The following is a 19,354-nucleotide window of genomic DNA, read 5'->3' as shown; positions in this document are numbered from 1 at the left end:
ACCCGTTAGAGAATGGAAGATTCTTGTGTCCTACTGTACGAAGAAATAAATCTTGCTTCGCGAGGTATACTTCAACTTTTTACAATTATTTATTCCGAAAGGTGTACTCGATTCATTTCTAGACCAAAAAGGTATATCGGGAGAAGAAAGTTCGGATGTTTCAGACGATGAAGAAGTTCACGTAAAACCGAGGTTCTCGGAATTCAAGAAAGAAATATGTTGTAATATTTCATTGCACAGAGAAGTTTGTCAGAGTCAGTCCGGTTGGTTTATGGCAGCCAAGTTACTTGCAAAAACTAAAGGTCTCGAAATAATTTGTTTCGAGTGCGGAACATCGAATTAAGCTACAGAAAGGGAAGAAGTTTTAAAGTTTTCTTCTACGAAGAAGTAGAAGTTTATCCAGTATCCTCCCTCGTCCATTGAGGAAGTAGGTCTAGTATACACAAAGGAGCAAAAGTTTACGCGGTCCTGCTTTTCTTGTAGTTGATCCATTACTTGCTCTCTAAAATTTTCAAGATCATTCACTTTTCAAAGAAGGCACCAAAGTATTCTACTACAAGAGAAAAGTGTCTAAAACGTCAATCTACAAAGAAGAGATAATTTCTGTACCTTGCTAACTTTAATAGAAATGAGAGCAAAGATCCAAGATAGTTATAATTTTAATCGCATTTCAAGAAGGTAGCACGAACAGTGTTTATAGAAATATTTTCGAAAATAATTGAAAGACCTTCCATTTAAACGAGATAATTATTTTGCCAACTGTCCATTCTATACGTAACAGTATTCTGTATTTCTTTCGTTTTTAATATTTTCTCCATTTCCTGAAGTCAAGTATTCGAGTAGTATTCGGAAAGAATTCGAAAAGTATTCGAATAGTGTTAGAATCAAGTATTCGAATAGTGCTAGAATCAAGTATTCGAAAAGTATTCGAATAGTATTAGAATCAAGTATTTAAAAGTATTCGAATAGTATAAGAATCAAGTATTCGAAAAGTATTCGAATGAAGTCTTGGAAAGGTATTCGAATTAAGTATTAGAATGGTATTCGAATTAAGTATTAGAATGATATTCGAATTAAGTATTAGAATAGTATTCAAGTTAAGTATTCAGATAATATTCAAATTAAGTATTCGAATATTCGAAAACGGACAAATTCAACGAGCACTCCAGCTGTAATCAATTTCACTGTACTTTGTTCTTTCGTAATTCGCAAATGTCACGCTGTTCTGTCCTTCGTATCAACGCGACTGAATAAATAAGTAGAGAATCGAATTCTCGACGAGGTTTTATCACTCCGTGAATTTTATCGACGCAATAGTAACCCACGCTTTGACAAATTGAACGTGGAAATCAGAGAACCGCCGTGTAATTTTGGATCACCGGACATGCTATTATATCGTGCGTGACGTTTCATTTCCAGTACATCGATCGGCTAGCAAAAACGAGCTCGCTCGAAGAAGCTCGCCGAGGAGAAGATCGTCCTTCTTGAAAAGCGTAGCTGTCCAGTTTCATGGAACCCAATAATCCAGGCAATCGATCGATTTGGCCTCGACAGAAATTGTCCGGTCGTTTCAACGACGTTCCATTCTTCGAGTTGAAAAACGATTTGGACGCGGAGACGCGTTCCGTGTCCGGAAACCACGGGAATTAACAATAACTGCTTATCGATGACAAGGTGGCGAACGAAAGGTCAATTTCTCGTTACGAATGCATCAAATATCTACCTCCGAGATAGACAGTAGACAGGTGTATAACTTCTACAAATGTCAGACTTTTCAAATAGTCGAATCTAGGCTGTAGAACATTACAGATCCTCTTTCAACACATCTCAAATCGTCTAAACATTGTTTTCTGCGCGCAGATGACAATGTCATAAAATGTCAAATTGAAGACAGTTCTACAAGTGAGCTGAAATCGAAGACAATCTTATAGTCGTCATGTTTAAACATGATCTGTATCAATACCAATTACTCGGAATCGATAAACCAGCTACGCAATTCCAACCGATGAAATTACAATCCTGGGACAATAGATGAAATCTCAATCCCGAGTAAATAGAATACCCTATCCTTCGAGCAAATTTCTCTACGAGCACAAGTTTAATCAGAATGCAGCTTCCATTGGTAAGTACGAACCGTGAACACTCGAATCGCGAAAAGTCTTCCTTCAGACTTCCCATCGTGTGTATTCAAATCTTCGACAGTGAACTTCGAAGTACCAAAATACTAACAAGAAACTATGAAAATTACTCTGGTTACTCTGATTGAAACAGTTTGATCAGAAATACTGTACAACTGTACTATACAGCACAGACTGCCAAACATCTCTGTAGAAATCAGACTGTCTCTGTTCATCGAATCGAAACGAAGAGAAATAGAAGATACGTTCGTGCAAATCCTCTCCGTTGAACTCTGAAGCACTGAAGTAAAGTGTTCACGTTGAAGAGCAACCTCTTGTTTGTCAATTCCTACGATTCCTCAATCAAAATGTAAAATTAATCGCGAATAGCAATTTTGAACTCTACGATAACGATCCACGTCAGAGTAGCTCGACTGATGTAGGCTAAGGGTCGTGGACCATCGAAATTCCAGCAAAGGGGACACGTTTCTAAAAATGGTTGGCCATTAGCCGAGATTTCGGGACTCGTTTATCTTCGTTGTCGTCTACAATTTCAGTCTGAAACGCCATCATCCGAAAGGCGCTCGTCTTGATCACGCGCTCCCCTTGTCAGTGTCCAAATATTAGCGATGAAAGGGTTTATCGGTGCACGCGTTGCTTCGACGTTAGGCAAACACAATGTGTGTACAATAGGAGACGATTCACCCCTGGTTGTTCCGAAGTTATTCCCGAAAGACTCGCGGCCGTAATCACATTTCGCGATTTCAGAGATTATCGAGTTATCGCGCGTCGAACGACAGCCTCTCCCTCCAACGGAGATTAACGATCCCGTAATCTGTCATAATTTCTCAAACCGCGAATTACTTCTGTCAATATCTTTTTTTTTTTTTTTTTTTTTTTTTTTTGTTTATTTACAGCACGCGAATACACAGCCGATCGATACGGGCGATTGCGAGGGATCGTGTCGATCAGTCGCGGAATGATATACGAGAACAAAGCCTCGACGTTCGTATTGTCGAACTTCGTCCGACTGGGACGAGGAACTGCGAAATGAACATTTCCAGGATGCAACTGGTTGAGGGTGAAACTACCAGATGAAATGAAACGTGAACTTCCGAGATGAGTGCTCTCAATAGCGCGGGTGTCGTTCAAAGTATAATCTATTCGGGAATCTTTCGACCGAACTTTTCGAATACGTTGACGATACTTTCCAGCGACGACGTGCACGAATATGAAACACCGGGACGAAGTTTCTGGAATGGAGATGTTCAAGAAAGAACAATGAACCTGAAGAAGTCGATTTGTAGTTCACATCGGACCGTTTGAATACTAGGAATATCTAGATACTCGAGAATGTATTCGAATATTTGAATATTGAGTTTACCCAAGTATTCGAATAGTATTCGAATACTTGAATATCGAGTTTACCCAAGTATTCGAATAGTATACGAATACTTGAATATTGAGTTTACCCAAGTATTCGAATAGTATTCGAATTGTACTCGTCGAATGTTTGAATGAATGTTCGAATATCGAAAAATTCGACAATCTTAACTTCAGTACAGAAGTAATGGAGAACAGTTTATCCGGAAATAGAATTTTCAGAATAATCTGCCGACAGTGTTTCATACCCAATAAAGACGTCGGGTTTCAAGAAGTAAACAATCGAGCAAAGGATTGTCGACTGATAATTTCTAGTTTCTGGAACAGTCGCAGTTTACAACATCGGTACAAGTAAAACAGTAAATAATAGCAAGAATGAAAAGAGCGACGAACAATAGAAAGTTTGTAAACGAAAGCGTAAACCCGATGGAATGGAAAACAGATTAAAACATCGAGAATAAAAGAACTGGGACTACAAGTTGGAAGGCAGAAAGAACGTAGCTCTTTTATCGACATTGCATAACAATTCTGACTCGTTAAAAAATTCCCTCATTTTTTCACCGATGCGCAGCGATCCTTATTTGCGAAATGATTCGCTTCTCGTCTGTGTTGTAGTCTCGTCTGTGTTGTAAACAGTTTTCCTCGTACCTCCCCAATGCTAGGCACATCATTTCCGTCCTCTTTGTTCGTGTGTCCGAATTATACCCGACGAACAAGAAGTTTTTTCCTGCATTTCTATCTCATCGGAACAATGAAACGTCAAAGTTATTTTCGCCCATTGTTCCACGAGCTCGACATTTTTCGTACGTTAAACCGCGAGTCTGAAATTAACAAAGCGAATTATCAACCCGCTATTTCTCGCGCGAATAGAGCGATAATAATAATAAGGACAGATAGTTTGTTTCATTTGTGTACAGAAATTATTGTACGTTGGAATAACACGTCTTTGTTTATTCTTTGCTTTCACCAAAGAAATTAAATCCAAAACTTCAGGTTCAATAATAAAGTGTTCAACGAAGATTGATTAATTTATCATTCCTGTGTTTATATCCAGCTACTTCTTTTTCCAATGAAACGGTCTTTTGTACAATACAGTAATTACCAAAAGAAGCTATTCATAATCGAAAAATATAAACTAGTAAGTTTTTCTTCATCGATAGAGAAGTGTTATAAATATTGTCAATAAAATATATCAAACGAACACATCGTACCATTCAAATACTACGAACAATCGAATAGTTCGAATACTCGAGTACTTGACTAGTATTCGAATCGAATTCACCGAATACTTGAATCACTCAACTGTTCGAATATTCGAATACAGAAAAATTCAACAAGTAAGCTCAAAACTACTGGTGCTTGGCAGTAAACGTGCACGAACATAAATGAATATATTTTTCAAAAATATTTCCCGAATATTTACCGAGTTATAGCTACCATTGAAATCGGTCGATTCGCGACCGATAACTGCAAACGAATTCTGACCCATTGTGCGCCAGTCGCGGAAATTAACATTTGGCTCGTTACGAACAAACAGAAACAGTAGCGAGGATGACTTCGGTTTCGTCTATGCGGGATTAAATTGTTTCTCGTGAACTGTTGGTACTATGGAGAGAATCTCGGTGTGTAAGCTGGCAACGTTTCCAAAACTTTGGCTCCGATTCGACGTAGATTGCGATTAAGAATTCTATAGTTCGGTTGGCTTCTTTGTTCGTCGTTGCGGCGAGAAGCCTTCTCGGTAAAGGAATTGATCCCTTTTCTCGCCTCGAAACCCTGAAACGAAATTCTCTCCCGCGACGGAAACGCCTCGACGAGAAAAATCGACGATCGAAACTCGTTGACTAATTATCGCCGTCCGAGGACAGGAATTTATCGATTCTCGTTTACCGCTCGATGGTCCATTCGACGCGAGATTCGATTATTTACCCCCACCGTAGCTCACAGTGATTTCTGAGTCTCGCGTATTCGTATTTCACGGCGTTTCTCTCAAGAAACGAGCGGGGGGTGTCCATTTCCGTCCAAAATGGAAGGAACCGACTCGAAATGGCTATTTCGATGGTGTAAATTTTCACATTTTTCGGAAATTCAATTTCAGAATCGATGGTGACACAATATCATATACCGGGATTCAGATTGACACGCGCGGGGAAAACTGAAAATCTCGGCGGAACGAAATTATTATTCGTATTTCTTTGGGAAATTTTGGGAAACGTTCGTGACAAGTGAAATGAAAATGTTTTTAAATCAATTCGCGTACGACGACCTAGTTTATCGGATTTGTTTTTAAATTATAAGGAAAAACTTTAACGCGTTATTCGATAATCTATTTCACAGAAATTGGTTTTCTTTGTACGGTTGGAGAACTTGATGCGAGAGAAATTTGAATATTTATGGAAACATTAGCGAAAAATTTTTAGAGAAATAATATCATTTAAAATACAATCGCCTGTAATCTTTCTACAGTGTTTTTATTTATTTTCGTTCACGATGCATCGAAAATGTAGACACTTTTACCGATTTATGTTTCGTTGATTAGAACGATCTATTAGTTACCAATATTTTTTTGAAATGTTTCGAACCGTCATAACGATAAACGTTTCGCGATTTTCATTTGAGCGTTTTGTTTTTTTCTTCCTTTCTGAGAGTAAATTTGTTACGTTATTTATAAGGAGTTGCAACGAAACTGTATTACCGAGATGATTGTATTACCATAGAAATTTCAACTCGTTCCTTGGTTCGATTATATTTCTAAGAGTAAAACATGTTACATGCAAATGTGTGCTGCAAATACTTAGAAGTGCTTGCAAGTACTATAGTGTATTTTCTATGCTCAAAGTTCCCTTCTTCAGAATTTACTTGGAAATGTAACTTCGAAATAATACAATAAGGACCCTACTGTTTCAGCCTTAATTGTATTTTCTCCAATTAATGTCTCACGCTATTCTTGAATATGGTAACACTTTAACACGTTTGAGTCCCAAGCAGCGCGATCGCGCTGTTCAGATTTTATGTCGAGAAAACCCAATACATTTCGGGCGTTGTCGACAAATGTCGATGAGCCACTAACTATCGAAGTCGCGTGCTCAGATTTCCTTCCTTTAATGTAAATAATACATTTTACAATAGGTACAATACTATAATAATATTGCAATAGAATTACCCCGTCATAGGCAGACAAGTAGTATAATCCTGATCATGGTTAGACAAGTAGTATTACCACATCTATGGTTAAACAAGTAGTGTAGCCCCCGTATATGGTCAGACAAGCAGCATTACCCCGTTTATGGTCGGATAAGTAGCATAACCCACGTATATGTCCAGACAAGTAGAATTGTCTTCGTTTATGGTCAGACGAGTAGAATTACCCCGTTTGTGGTCAGACAAGTAGAATTACCCCGTTTGTGGTCAGACAAGTAGCATTACCCGTTCGTGGCCAAACAAATAGTATTATTCCGTCTGTGGTCAGATAAGTAGTATGGCTCCTGTGCACTGTCAGACAAGTAGTATTACCCAGTATATGGTCAGACGAGTAATTTGCACTATTATAATGGCTATAATATCGTTAAAAATCGTTACATTTTAATAATCTCGGACTCGTTTGAAAGATGAATGACTGCACTATCCGACAATCTAACCAATAATTTACTAACTCTTTTTTAATGAATACTTGCTTTCTAGAGTTCTTCTCACAAAAGAAGACCAAAGCTAAGAAATATATATTGCTCGTAACAATGTTTCATCGAAAGTTAAATTAAATAGATTTGATTTTACGAAAATTTTGAAAACCAAAATTATTTCAAATCAATTTCTATCGATTCATAATCTAACGTAGAATTCATCCTCTTACGAACATGAAGGGATCTAACTGAAATTGTTACTAGATGTTTGTGAATGTAAAAATTTTAAGAGAAACGAGGTTGCAGTCTCGATTCGACGTTTCTCAGCTTCATCTTGAAGGCTGGTGAATTTCAATGATTCAAGGCGATCTAATTTTAAACACCCCGTCGATAATTCTCTTTCAGACGTTCTTTCGGTGACGTAAGAGTGAGATTAATCAAAAACCGCGCGAAACAAGGTCGAGATTCCTCCTATTGTTCGACAAAGTCGACTGGCAAATTGCAAAGAACAGTGCCAAACTTCCGTGAGTCGAAGCGCCGGCAAATTGGGGCGCGAACCGACGCCTCTTTCGACTCGAAGATTTGCATCGGCCAATTTAACTTGCAAATTGATCGCCAGCGTTTCGTGGCCGCGCAACGCGCCAAAAGTGTTCGTAAAATGAAAGGCGAAAAAAAAAAACCTTAGAAAGAATTGTTATACGAGAAGTTACGATACAGCGTGGACTTTCCGAAGCTCGAAAAGTTGCTACTGCATTTTCGATTAGAACTGGCACTACTTGTCGAATTTTTTTGTATTCGAATATTCGAGTACCTCGGTAATTTGAATGTAATTCGAATACCACTCGAATACTCGAGTTTGTGAATATTTTATACGACAATTAAGTACTTGAATATTCGAGTATTTAAATAGGTTGATTCGATAAGTAATCACATCTCTAATGCAAGTATACAAAAACTTTCGATTTTAATTCGATCATTTGTAACATTGCTCGTTATATAATATTATCGATTTAATTTTCTCCCCAATTTGATTGAAAGTTAAAGTGCAATTGTCGATGATTTAATTGAGAATTAATAAATCATAAAATCGAACACTAGAGTTGATCGAGTAGAGCTATAAAAAAGTGTAGTTTTCGAACCTGATTAGATATAATTACCGAATGAATTTATGCTATGTTGCATATATAATACGTACGTGATCACAGAGAATTAGAATTGTCGAGTACAACATATTGCAATCAGACAGAAGCTTAATATCTACGAATTATATAGATACCCTACTAGAATATGAATTACCATAATAATAACGTAGTAATAAATTATCATACTGAATGATAATTAAGCATTTAGTTATCAAAATAATTCACAAATGAAATACGTTAAATGAAAACGTAACAATTATTTATAAATTTAATAGGTAACGGTCGCATCCTCGATAAATAATAAACAATAAGCTGTTCATTTTCATTCTGAAATGAAAGTTCAATCTCGTACAAAAAATTTTGCAATACCTGTGTACGAAAATTATTCGACATTAAGAACGACGAATAAAATGAATAAAAGCACACAAATTACCACAACTGGTTAATGTGAAATCAGCGATACTAACGTCTGATAAACTAAAACGCGAAAGCAGAGTTTTCGTTTCATTGAAATGTTACACAGGACTAGTACAGCGCTGTAAGGGATTAAAAAAGACGTTTCAAAGAGCACCGATTCTAACAATTAGGTGGAAATTGCATAGCAGTCGCGAATCAAGGGAAATTTCTTCCTTCCTAAACTGAAAAAAAAAAGAAGAAGAAATTGAAGGAGTTTTATTCACTGAACGTACCGTTCCCTGAAATTTACCAGTGATTTATCATCGCTATAATTCACATCGTTCTACCAGCTTTTTATCGTCGATCGAGATTGAAGCTCCACCCCGCTATGTCTCCGATCCCACCCAGTCATCGCAATCCGAGAAGAAATTTCGTGATCGTTCCGCGATTCCACTGCGGCAGAGCCCCTATCGTTTCCCGATCTAAAAGTTCGTAAAACCAGTAAAACTGGTCTACATGATCATTTTCGTCGACTCTTGCGAATTAACGCACAGATTGCCAAGTACAGCTCGAATAATTTAACATTCGAATACTTTCTAGGTATTCAAATGTTACGAATACACTCCAAACATCGTTACTCGAATATTTGAATCACTCGAAAGTATTCGAATACAGAATAATTCAACAAGGAGACCCGATAGTCCGGATACTCGTAAATACGAGTATTCTACGTGTCAATTTGAATGGATACAGTCCAATTCGACAATTCGAATACTACGAGTACCAAGAAACTCGATAAGTGAATAGTCAAGTATTCAAACAGCGCATCAATACCGTTCGAATTGTATTCGAAGGTTTGTATCGCCGAAACATTCGATCGTTCGATACCAGAACGATCAAATAGTTTCGGAACACTTCGAAACTACTCTGTTAATCCCCCCCCCGTAAACCGACGAAAGCTGCGATTCTCCGTGCTCTGTGATTCTTTTCCAAGAACCACGTACCGGGAAAGTTGAAATCAAGATTCACCGTACGGCCATTAAATTCGAGCACGTCCACGAATTTCCAATTTTCTTTAACGATTCAAGTGCCGCAAAAGTCGACGCAGGACCCCACCCACGAGATTTAGAACTTCGACCATCGAAAATTCAGACACTTGAACAACGTTGTTCGCGTGACTCTCCAAATGTTCCCCAGTTCATCAAATATATCTATTTCGCGATTTTTTTCATTCATCCTACGACAAAAAAAAATATATATATATATATATAAAACAATCGTTCGTCTCACTCTCGACTCTCCAAATGTTCCCCAGTTCATCAAATATATCTATTTCGCGATTTTGTTAATTCGACCTACGACAAAAAAATATATATATATAAAACAATCGTTCGTCTCACTCTCGACTCTCCAAATGTTCCCCAGTTCATCAAATATATCTATTTCGCAATTTTGTTAATTCGACCTACGACAAAAAAAAATATATATATATAAAACAATCGTTCATCTCGCTCTTCGCGAAAACTCGACGTGTCTTTTTCAATCGACGAGGGACCAAGACTGGCTTGCACGTGGCGATCCATCGCTTAAAGCGACACTTTTCTTGTCCGTTGGACGCACGGCATCCCTTATCTCTTCCTTCGGCGTCTGGCGACGCCCAATTCGGCCGCGACGATAAGAAATTTCGCGACGCCACGGGTACATGCAAATCGCGGCCCATTATGCGGAAGTCCCGGACGTGACACAGTATGTTAAAAAGGGACGCTTCCGAATAATCGCTCGGAGAAATTAATCAATATAGATGGAGCGAGGGGGCGAGGGGGGACGATGCAGAAGGGGCGTGCACCCGCGGGCATAAATCAGAGCCCGTCTCGAGTGAAACTGCGAACAAGGTGGCCCGTGTTACTTGTCCTCTTAATTTCTAGAGCCTCGTTCACGGGCCGGGTAATTAGTCTCAAGATTTAGAGAGAATTTTCGCATCTTACGCGGTCGAAAAGTAAATTTTTTTTCTTTTTCACGTATCTTTTCACGATTTATAGTCTTAAGAGTTCGGTTTCAAGATTGAAAAGGGAGCTTTCTCGGTTTACGCGATCGATGAGTGGATATTTTTTTTTCTTTTTTTTTTGCATTATTTTACGAATCACGGTCTTGAGAATATGCTAGTAAAAATTGAGATTGCAAGTGGATATTTTTTTGCATTATTTTACGAATCATAGTCTTGAGAATATGCTAGTAAAAATTGAGATTGCAAGTGGATATTTTTTTACATTATTTTACGAATCATAGTCTTGAGAATACGTTAGTAAAAATCGAGATTCGAAGTGGATACTTTTTTGCATTATTTTACGAATCATAGTCTTGAGAATATGCTAGTAAAAATCGAAATTCGAAGTGGATATTTTTTCGTATTATTTTACGAATCATAGTCTTGAGAATATGCTAGTAAAAATCGAGATTGGAAGTGGATATTTTTTTGCATTGTTTTACGAATCATAGTCTTGAAAATACGCTAGTAAAAATCGAAATTCGAAGGACTGACAAAGTTACGAAAGATTCGGGGAGACGATCTATTTGGGTGAAGAGTGGTTAGTGGAAATTTTAAAGTTTTTTTTTCGGAATTTTGCAGCTTATGGAAGAGATATCTTAGAAATTTGTAAAGCTTCGAAATTGGAATTTGAAAGAAGTAGTTCTCTCTTTTATGTAGCCAAATCGTCGATTTACTCGAAAACGGGGTAGTTACTGATTTTTATCGAGAGTCGAGAACTAGTCGCGTATAAATCGTCCAACAAGGATTCCTCTGCAGCGAGAGTGAGCGAGACAGAGAAACAGCGACCGAGACTCGCATTACACGAGCACCTTTATTATCTTTTATTATATCTTTACGAAAATGTCACTAATTAAATTTTCACGTGTTCCCGAAGCAAACGCGAAAATTGCGTTCGAATTTTGTTTAATTATATGTAATTCGAATTATTTTCACAAAATAAACTATACACAATTAAAAATAAAACAAGGTCACGTTTGGACTCATTTTCATCAGGAAAATTTTACTAAATCATTGACGAGACTATATTCGTATTCAGTGTATCGATACAGAAGCGAAAATTTATAATAGTGATTATCTTTTGAAAAATATATAAAAATTTCAATTTTCGATTCGTTGGACGAGTCGAATTCGATGAATTGATCTGCGTTGAAAAACTATTCAAATATTTAAATATTTATATATTTAAATATACGGGTCTAAGATATTTTCCATCGGTAGAAGAGGTAATGGAGAATCACGAATCCCTATGTCCCCAATCGGGACCGATTCTTTCGTAACGAACAGTTTCGAAATTACTGCCGAACATTTCGGGAGTTTCGACGATTTATCAGGGATTGCAACAGGAGCACGTAAATACCAAAACTTAATGAACAGACTGAGCGTTATGGCGGAAGCACGCCGGGGATGCAGTTCGGTCTAATACTTAATGGGCTCGGTTACAACCGCGAAGCTATGCTTGCCCAGAAATGTTGGCCCCGGAAGGATCGCCGAGCCCCTCCGGTGGGTCCCTTTGTCTTTTGACAGCTCTGAATTTACGTTTCCGAAGAAGCGTTTACGAAACGTTTATGACGCCAAAATGGAAGAAGCCAGCCTATGACGATAAACCGAAAGGAATATCGTTCCGAGAACCTGGGAGTGATCCCTCGTGGATAAATAAAGATATTTCATCAATCTTCCAAGAGACACTCGATCTTTCGTTATTGACTTTTCTAAAAGTTCGAAAAATTGTTAATTGAAGAATTCTTAAACTATGGAAATATTTTATATTATTGTGAAAATGAACGATAGCAATGATTGCGAAACAATGATTTTGAAAAGTGAGTGGCAAAAGAGTCTTGCAACGCAACGGTGGGAAAACGATTGTAAAATATTTCATTTCGCTGGCGTTCTTCTATTCCAGAAAACGAATTTTCGAGTTTCTCGTTAACGAGAACAATTTTCCAAAGTTTCCCGCTATTATCAGACAAGAAATCCCCGGTGTTGTAATTTTTCCTTTTCTCTAAGGCAATCGCCAAGCTTCTCCGCCAACAGCGCACAGATGAAAAACAGCGTCGATTATTCAAGAGTAACGCTGTTGGTTTCGTGAGAATTGAGATAGGTTGCTCGTTTCGGGTAATCCCAGCCAGGGAAGAGCAAAAAACGTTAGATTTATATAAACAGTCTAGGGAAATAACGAAGTAGACGTTCTCTCTTCTCGACCAGTTAGGAATGCAATCAGCGAAGAAACGCGTTCAATCTAAAAATAAAATTAAGCGTTGGAAACGTAGCAAAGGAAAATCATGCTACGTTTCGTACGATAGCGTCTCGGACCGTTTGAACTTGTTTTTGTTACAGTCCTAACAAGATACGGATAAAAAAAGAACTTCACGACTTTGGAACTTTTTTCCATCGTTCATTATCCGTTATTTGCTTCGTTTCGATCGTGAGACAACAGGTTCGAGAGTTCAGATGCTCGAGCAATTTTGAACGATAAATTTGCAAAATTGACTGTGCAATTAAGAATTCATCGATCTTTTGATTACGAAGTAGAGAAGTTACAAAGTCGGTATCGTTAACCAAATAGGAGTAATATTGCGATGAATTTTTTAATGCCTCTAAACGGAAGCCGAGTCTCGGGTAAATCCTTAATTCCCTCAAAAGCCATAAACTGGAAGACTTTAACACGGTTTAAGGTAACGTAACTGTAAATCCCTAAATTCCTCAATATGCAACACCCTTAAACTCCTTCGATACTGTATCGTTGAAATTCGAAATCTGCTTTGCTTCGGAGCGTTATAAAACACGCAACACTCGACAAAGTCTCCAAGTTCTCGTAAAATCTGTGTGTCCCTAAGTGTCTCGTAAGACCTTTCCGAACTTTCAAATTCCCTTACAGTTTCAACGGAAAACACGTCTAACCGAAAATATTGTAAACGTTCATTCCGAGATGGAACGTGCATCAAAGTTTCAAAGTTCCCTTAAAACCGTAGTCACTTCGAACATTGTTATTCTCATGTTAAAAATTCTGAAACGCTCGTAATATGCAAACTGAAAATATCACACTCGCCCTATAAACTCAATACCGATAAGAAACATCCACTAAGTGTCCCCCCACCTCGATTTTGATAAAACTTTGCAGGTCGTAAATAAAAGATACGTATTTTTCTTCTTTTTTTTTTCTTTTAGCCGCGCTAACTCAACTTTAAGGGTTGAAACTTCAAAGTTTCGAACTTTCGACGCTATCTTCGAAATTATAGGTTGTACAACAAAGTCTCGGTGTACACACCGGTAAAAAATTAATACCAAAGTCAAAAACTCACCGATAAAACACTTCCCTGCCTTGGACACCCTCTGAAGTAGACTGTTACAATTACTTATTTTACATATTTATAGTTACCTACGCAACACCGGTACCCCTGACTCTGAGTTCGAAATAAAAATATACCGTCTTTGAAAAAACGTTAAGACTCGATAACACGCGAATATATCGAACGTATCATCTGTCAAAAAAAAGAGAAAAAGAATCATAAAGAAAACACCTTCTCTAATAACTTTCCAAACAGCACTGAAATGAGCAGCTCGGTGCAATTCAAAACAAAAACTTCCATACCCTAAAAACACGAGTCATAGAAGCTAAAAAAAAATCTTCCTCATTTTTGGCTACTGTACGAATCTGTAAAATTCAATCGAAGGGAGTAGGGCCAGTCTTCTAGTATTCTTCGGAACGAAATAACATCACCCTGCCACCCCCACCCTCGTCACTCCTGCGAAACTCGATCGTTGCGGTCACGTCGGGAAAGAATCTAATTCGATGGTGTGTCCTCAGGGCTTGACAGAAGAGGTACCTGGAAGCGATTTCTGCTCAGCAAAAGCTCCGCTGGTAGCGGTGGCACTCCTCAACACACCTCGGGCACGTCCACTGACACGGAACTGACGACCCTGGACTCTCACGAACTTTGGCTACCGGAGAGCGAGCTACCACCCTCGGCCATGTCCGCCCTTCACGCCTTTGGCGCCGAGATGTTGAAGCTGTCCAGAGGTTTGGAGGGGATCGGTAGCCCTGGGAGCCCCACACCGATCGCGACACCGCGATCCACCCCGCAGCACTCGGTCCAGCATCATCATCATCAGCACCAGCATCACCAGCAGTTGCATCGATGCAGTTTTCGCCACGGGTAAGGTTCCAGTCACGATTGCGCGGTAAATGTGATCGGGTCACTTTTAAAGATACCGACTGGCTCCGTATTTCACGATACTCGACGAAACACCGAGACACCTTACAAGAGATGCAAACTACTCTTGATGTGTTGTCCGTGATGTACCTCTCTATTCGTGAGCGGAGTTTCAGAAAATTGGAAACTTTGCAGAAACGTTCTAGAGAAGTTTTGTTTTTCGATGACGGTTTTAAGGACGATAAGGCCTCGGTTTAGAAATTTCGTGTTCCAATCCCATTTTGAATATTCATGGAAAATATTGGGTTGTTTGGAAAGCCATTTCGTTTTCTTTTTTTTTTTTTTTTTGCGAAAATGAAACACGATTTGTTTGGAATTATATATTCTCCATTTTGGAAAACGAAATGACTTTTCGAATAACACAATATGTAGAAAAGAAGTTTAATTCAATACTCGGTGATTTTTGTGTTTTATAATGTAGTAAGAGAGAATTTTTTAAGAGAATCGATTTTTCTCAAGTTTTAATTTTGGAGTCAACTTGCTCGTTCGGGTTGAAAATCAATGGAGATTGGAAAGAACGTCGAATACGAATCGGTTTTGTCACATGGTTTGAATAAGAAGTGTAGAGAATCGTAGATGGCGCCACTGTGGTCGATCAGTTTGAGTAAATTTCATTGAAAGTATCTATGAATAGTGACTATCGATCCGAACTTGAATCCTTGGATCGGGCAAATATACTCTTTGCAAATTTGTACTAGCTTTTTATTAGCAAAAAATGGAGAAATACGTCTTTAACGGTTTATTCAAAGTTCTATTTCTTTAGGATCGGAAGTGATTTCGTACGAAACAGAGTAATCGATTCTTCGTCTTTCGAGCGCGTCTGTAGATCATTGTTCTGCGAAACGAGTGCGTTACACGGGCAGGAATAAAGTTTCGGGCTCTGCGAGTATTTTTTCTTTCTTTTATTTCGTCGTAATTTGGCTCGCTGTTCATGCTAGTTCGAGACATTCGCATCCTCGAGGAGTTATTCCCGGCGCAAGAGGTGCTCGTGGAATCTGATTTCCCTCGATCGATTTTCCCCGATGAAAAATGCCGAAAGTTGTGGCACAAAGTTCCCCCGAGGAAGTACGCCGGTGCTTATTGAATAAAGTTGTGTTTTATGTAACCGGAGCGCAGACTCGCCTCCTCTGTTTCCGGTGCAACCAAGATTTACTCGTCACGTGACTTTCGTTTCGAAACAAAGCTTTCTATCCACCGAGTCGTCTCGACGATCGAAATTGAATGAACCCGATGCATGGCGTCCATTCGATATTTCTACCACCTGTTTCGCGACATCTCCCTGAAGAGGATCTGGGCGGACAGGACTGTTCCGCTTCACCAGAAACGAACCGTGCCAGTGAAAAATAAAATGTCGAACACCGAGTTCCCGCGTACGAAATTCAAAGCGGTGTTCTCGCGTCTCGAGCGAAAACAGCTACGATCGCAACATCGAGAGCAGCGTATTTTAACGTTTACGATTCAAATTTTTTAAATCGATGTAAATGTAATCTAATCTAGGGATGTTAGGGATAACTTTCGAATATTCGAGTATTCAAATTGTATTCGAATCGTATTTGAATATTTAAGTATTCGAATTGTATTTGAATATTTGACTATTCAAATTGTATTCGAATTGTATTTGAATATTTGAGTATTCAAATTGAATTCGAATTGTATTTGAATATTCGAATATTCGAAATGTTCTCAAATATTCAAGCATTCGAATTGTAGTCGAATATTCAAGTATTCGAAGTGTTCTCGAATATTCAAGCATTCGTATTTTTCATTTTGAATTACTCGAGGTGCAATCAGTGTTCATTTGATCATGACTTACAATTTTCGGTACACGAGATGTTAATTAATAACTCGTTCGTTTTCGGAGTGAACTGCGCAAAAAAATTCACTAAACGCGTTCCACGAGTACGTTGATCAGCGGGAGAAGTTTCGGTTCGATGCGACGTGTACTTTCCTTTAAAAGAAATTTCAAATATTAACTATTTCTCGAGTCACGAGGAAACTAACTCCTTAACCAGCGAGATCGGAAATCGTGTCGATTCCCGCGAGCTGTCGCACGAGACAGCGCCTCCAGCGGGAAGATATATTCTGCTTGGATTCACGAACATCACGGAAGTCCCTTCGGAGAATCCGTCGTGCAGAAGGAGTCTCGAAACACGACAGATTTATGACGCTCGTGGAATATTTCCCGCCTCGCGGCCTCCTTCATTCACACCCCAACCCGTCCCTCGCAACCCCGGCATCCGTATCCGCGCGTGAGGCTAACACGACATGCCGTCTGGAAATTGGCTACGGGGCTGCCGATATCTCGGATCGAAACCCGTTTTATCGACGCGCCTTGATAACTTTCGACGGAATCTCGAGTCCAAATTCCGGGATGCTCCTTTCGCCGCGTCGATTAAAGTTTTCTGTCCGTGATCTAAAATGTGAGGGGTGCAGCGTGGGTACCGTCCGCGTGAAAAGTTCACGGACTGATTTTCAAGAGACACCGTACATCGGAGGACAGTGGAATTATAAATTATAGGATGTGATTGATATTCGAATGCTGGGGATGACTTTCGAATATTTGAGTATTCGAATTGTATTCGAATCGTATTTGAATATTTGAGTGTTCGAATTGTATTTGAATATTTGAGTATTCAAATTGTATTTGAATATTTGAGTGTTCGAATTGTGTTTGAATATTCGAGTATTCAAATTGTATTTGAATATTTGAGTATTCAAATTGTATTCGAATTGTATTTGAATATTTGAGTATTCAAATTGAATTCGAATTGTATTCGAATATTCAAATTGAATTCGAATTGTATTCGAATATTCAAATTGAATTCGAATTGTATTCGAATATTCGAAGTGTTCTCGAATATTCAAGCATTCAAATTGTATTCGAATATTCAAGTATTCAAAGTGTTCTCGAATATTCAAGTATTCGAATTGTATTGGAATATTCAAGCATTCGAATAGTATTCGAATATTCAAGCATTCGAATATTCAAGCATTCGAATTGAATTCGAATATTTGACTACTCGAACTGTATTCGACGAGTATTTGAATCGCGAAAGTACACGAATATATGAATTGAAGTTCAAAGTTCTCCGAATTCATTCACCGCGGAAGCCGCCGCGTTAAAACGATTCCACGCAAACTGTACGCGTAAAATCCAAGGAATTTACGGATTCCTTTGCACCGACGCGATTACAGAGCCCCGTTCCGGAGTCTACGACGTGGATTACGCCCTACCGCCCATCGTTTCCATCTTCCGGGGAGAATAAGTGCAAATGAGAATCCTGGCGGCGTAACGAGGCAAAAATGAAGACAGGAGACGCAAGGGGTGGGGGCACGGTCGACGGAACATGGTTAACGGAAACGGTCTAATTTTTTAGAGATATCCCACCTCCCATGCTTAATGGATACGTGGAATTACCACGACCCGCTCTAATCTCCGTACGCGCGAAGCATCGATCCGCGCGGCTTTAAAGGGAATTTTCTCAACTGCCGCGGCTCGTTCCGCGAACGAAATCGTCACGAATCGACGCGAATGCAGTGCCAAGAACATCACGTGTGGCCAATGTAAGTGCATCGTCGTCCGGATAAGTAATCGTAAATCGGAACGAGCTACTCAGTTACTCCGAGAGGAATAAATTATATATACATTTTTCTATCTGAAAACACTGTGCAGTAATGTTTTCCAGAGCGAGAGATGGTCCAAGAACCTCAGAAGAACATATTACAATTCATAGGGCGAAGGACAAAGATCGTATTTAACTTGGAAAAATTGTGGATAACACACTCGTCTCTTTCCACAGACGCATTGACTATTCTAATTCAATAACTCTCTCTGGTCTGGTAAAACTATGTTGACGTGTGTTCACATCAAGTCCAAAGTTCAGTGTAACTAAACACGTAAAGGTTTAGAAAATTGAGAATTCGATGAACCGTGTAAACAAACACGAGAAATTAATTACGCGTAGGAAGTTTCTCACTGGTTGTCCTACGCTTGGATCAATTATCAACTCGTGTCAAGTGAAGGTTTTATGTCAATGTAAACGGGCCGACCTTACCCCGAAAGTGGAACGTACGACCGCGATCTATGGACGACAAGCTCGTTCAATTTCTGGACACCGTTCCGCGGAAGAGGCATCGTTCTACATCGTTACACCAGTTCCACGACTTCCGCTCCAATTCGGGGTCGACGCCGTCATCTCCTGATCTAGTCCCGGTGACACGTAAGTGGTCTTCCCGGCGCGAAGTCGTGGGAGATTCGCGGTGTGGATGGGACGTTATTCCCGCCACGGAGATTGGCTATTCGTTACCGTTCGTCACGGCCGCGTGCAGGCCTGACAACGAACTAAACGAGAAATTTAAGTTGGATTCGCCCGGGATCGTGAGCGACGGGCCACGGAAAGCACGCCGGACGGGAAAAATTGACGGAACAATTTATCGACGG

The 19,354-nt window shown here is 39.2% G+C and overlaps 2 protein-coding genes across 4 annotated transcripts in view; one reads left to right on the top strand and one right to left on the bottom strand.

The window, feature by feature from the left end:
* Window positions 1–19,354, bottom strand: part of Rpn2 (Regulatory particle non-ATPase 2) — a 126,198-nt gene that overhangs the window by 6,841 nt on the left and 100,003 nt on the right. The gene's annotated exons all lie outside the window — the stretch shown is intronic.
* 5-ht2b (5-hydroxytryptamine receptor 2B) overlaps window positions 1–19,354 on the top strand; it is a 138,276-nt gene that overhangs the window by 104,849 nt on the left and 14,073 nt on the right. For both annotated transcript variants that reach the window (XM_076325990.1, XM_076325983.1), the window contains exon 5: window positions 14,508–14,856. In XM_076325990.1, coding sequence (XP_076182105.1) covers window positions 14,508–14,856 — 349 coding nt within the window. The remainder of the gene's footprint in view (window positions 1–14,507; window positions 14,857–19,354) is intronic.

Source organism: Ptiloglossa arizonensis, chromosome 1 (assembly GCF_051014685.1).
Source record: "Ptiloglossa arizonensis isolate GNS036 chromosome 1, iyPtiAriz1_principal, whole genome shotgun sequence".
In the NCBI taxonomy this organism is placed as follows: Eukaryota; Metazoa; Arthropoda; class Insecta; order Hymenoptera; family Colletidae; genus Ptiloglossa; species Ptiloglossa arizonensis.
This window is presented reverse-complemented; position numbering and strand designations above follow the sequence as displayed.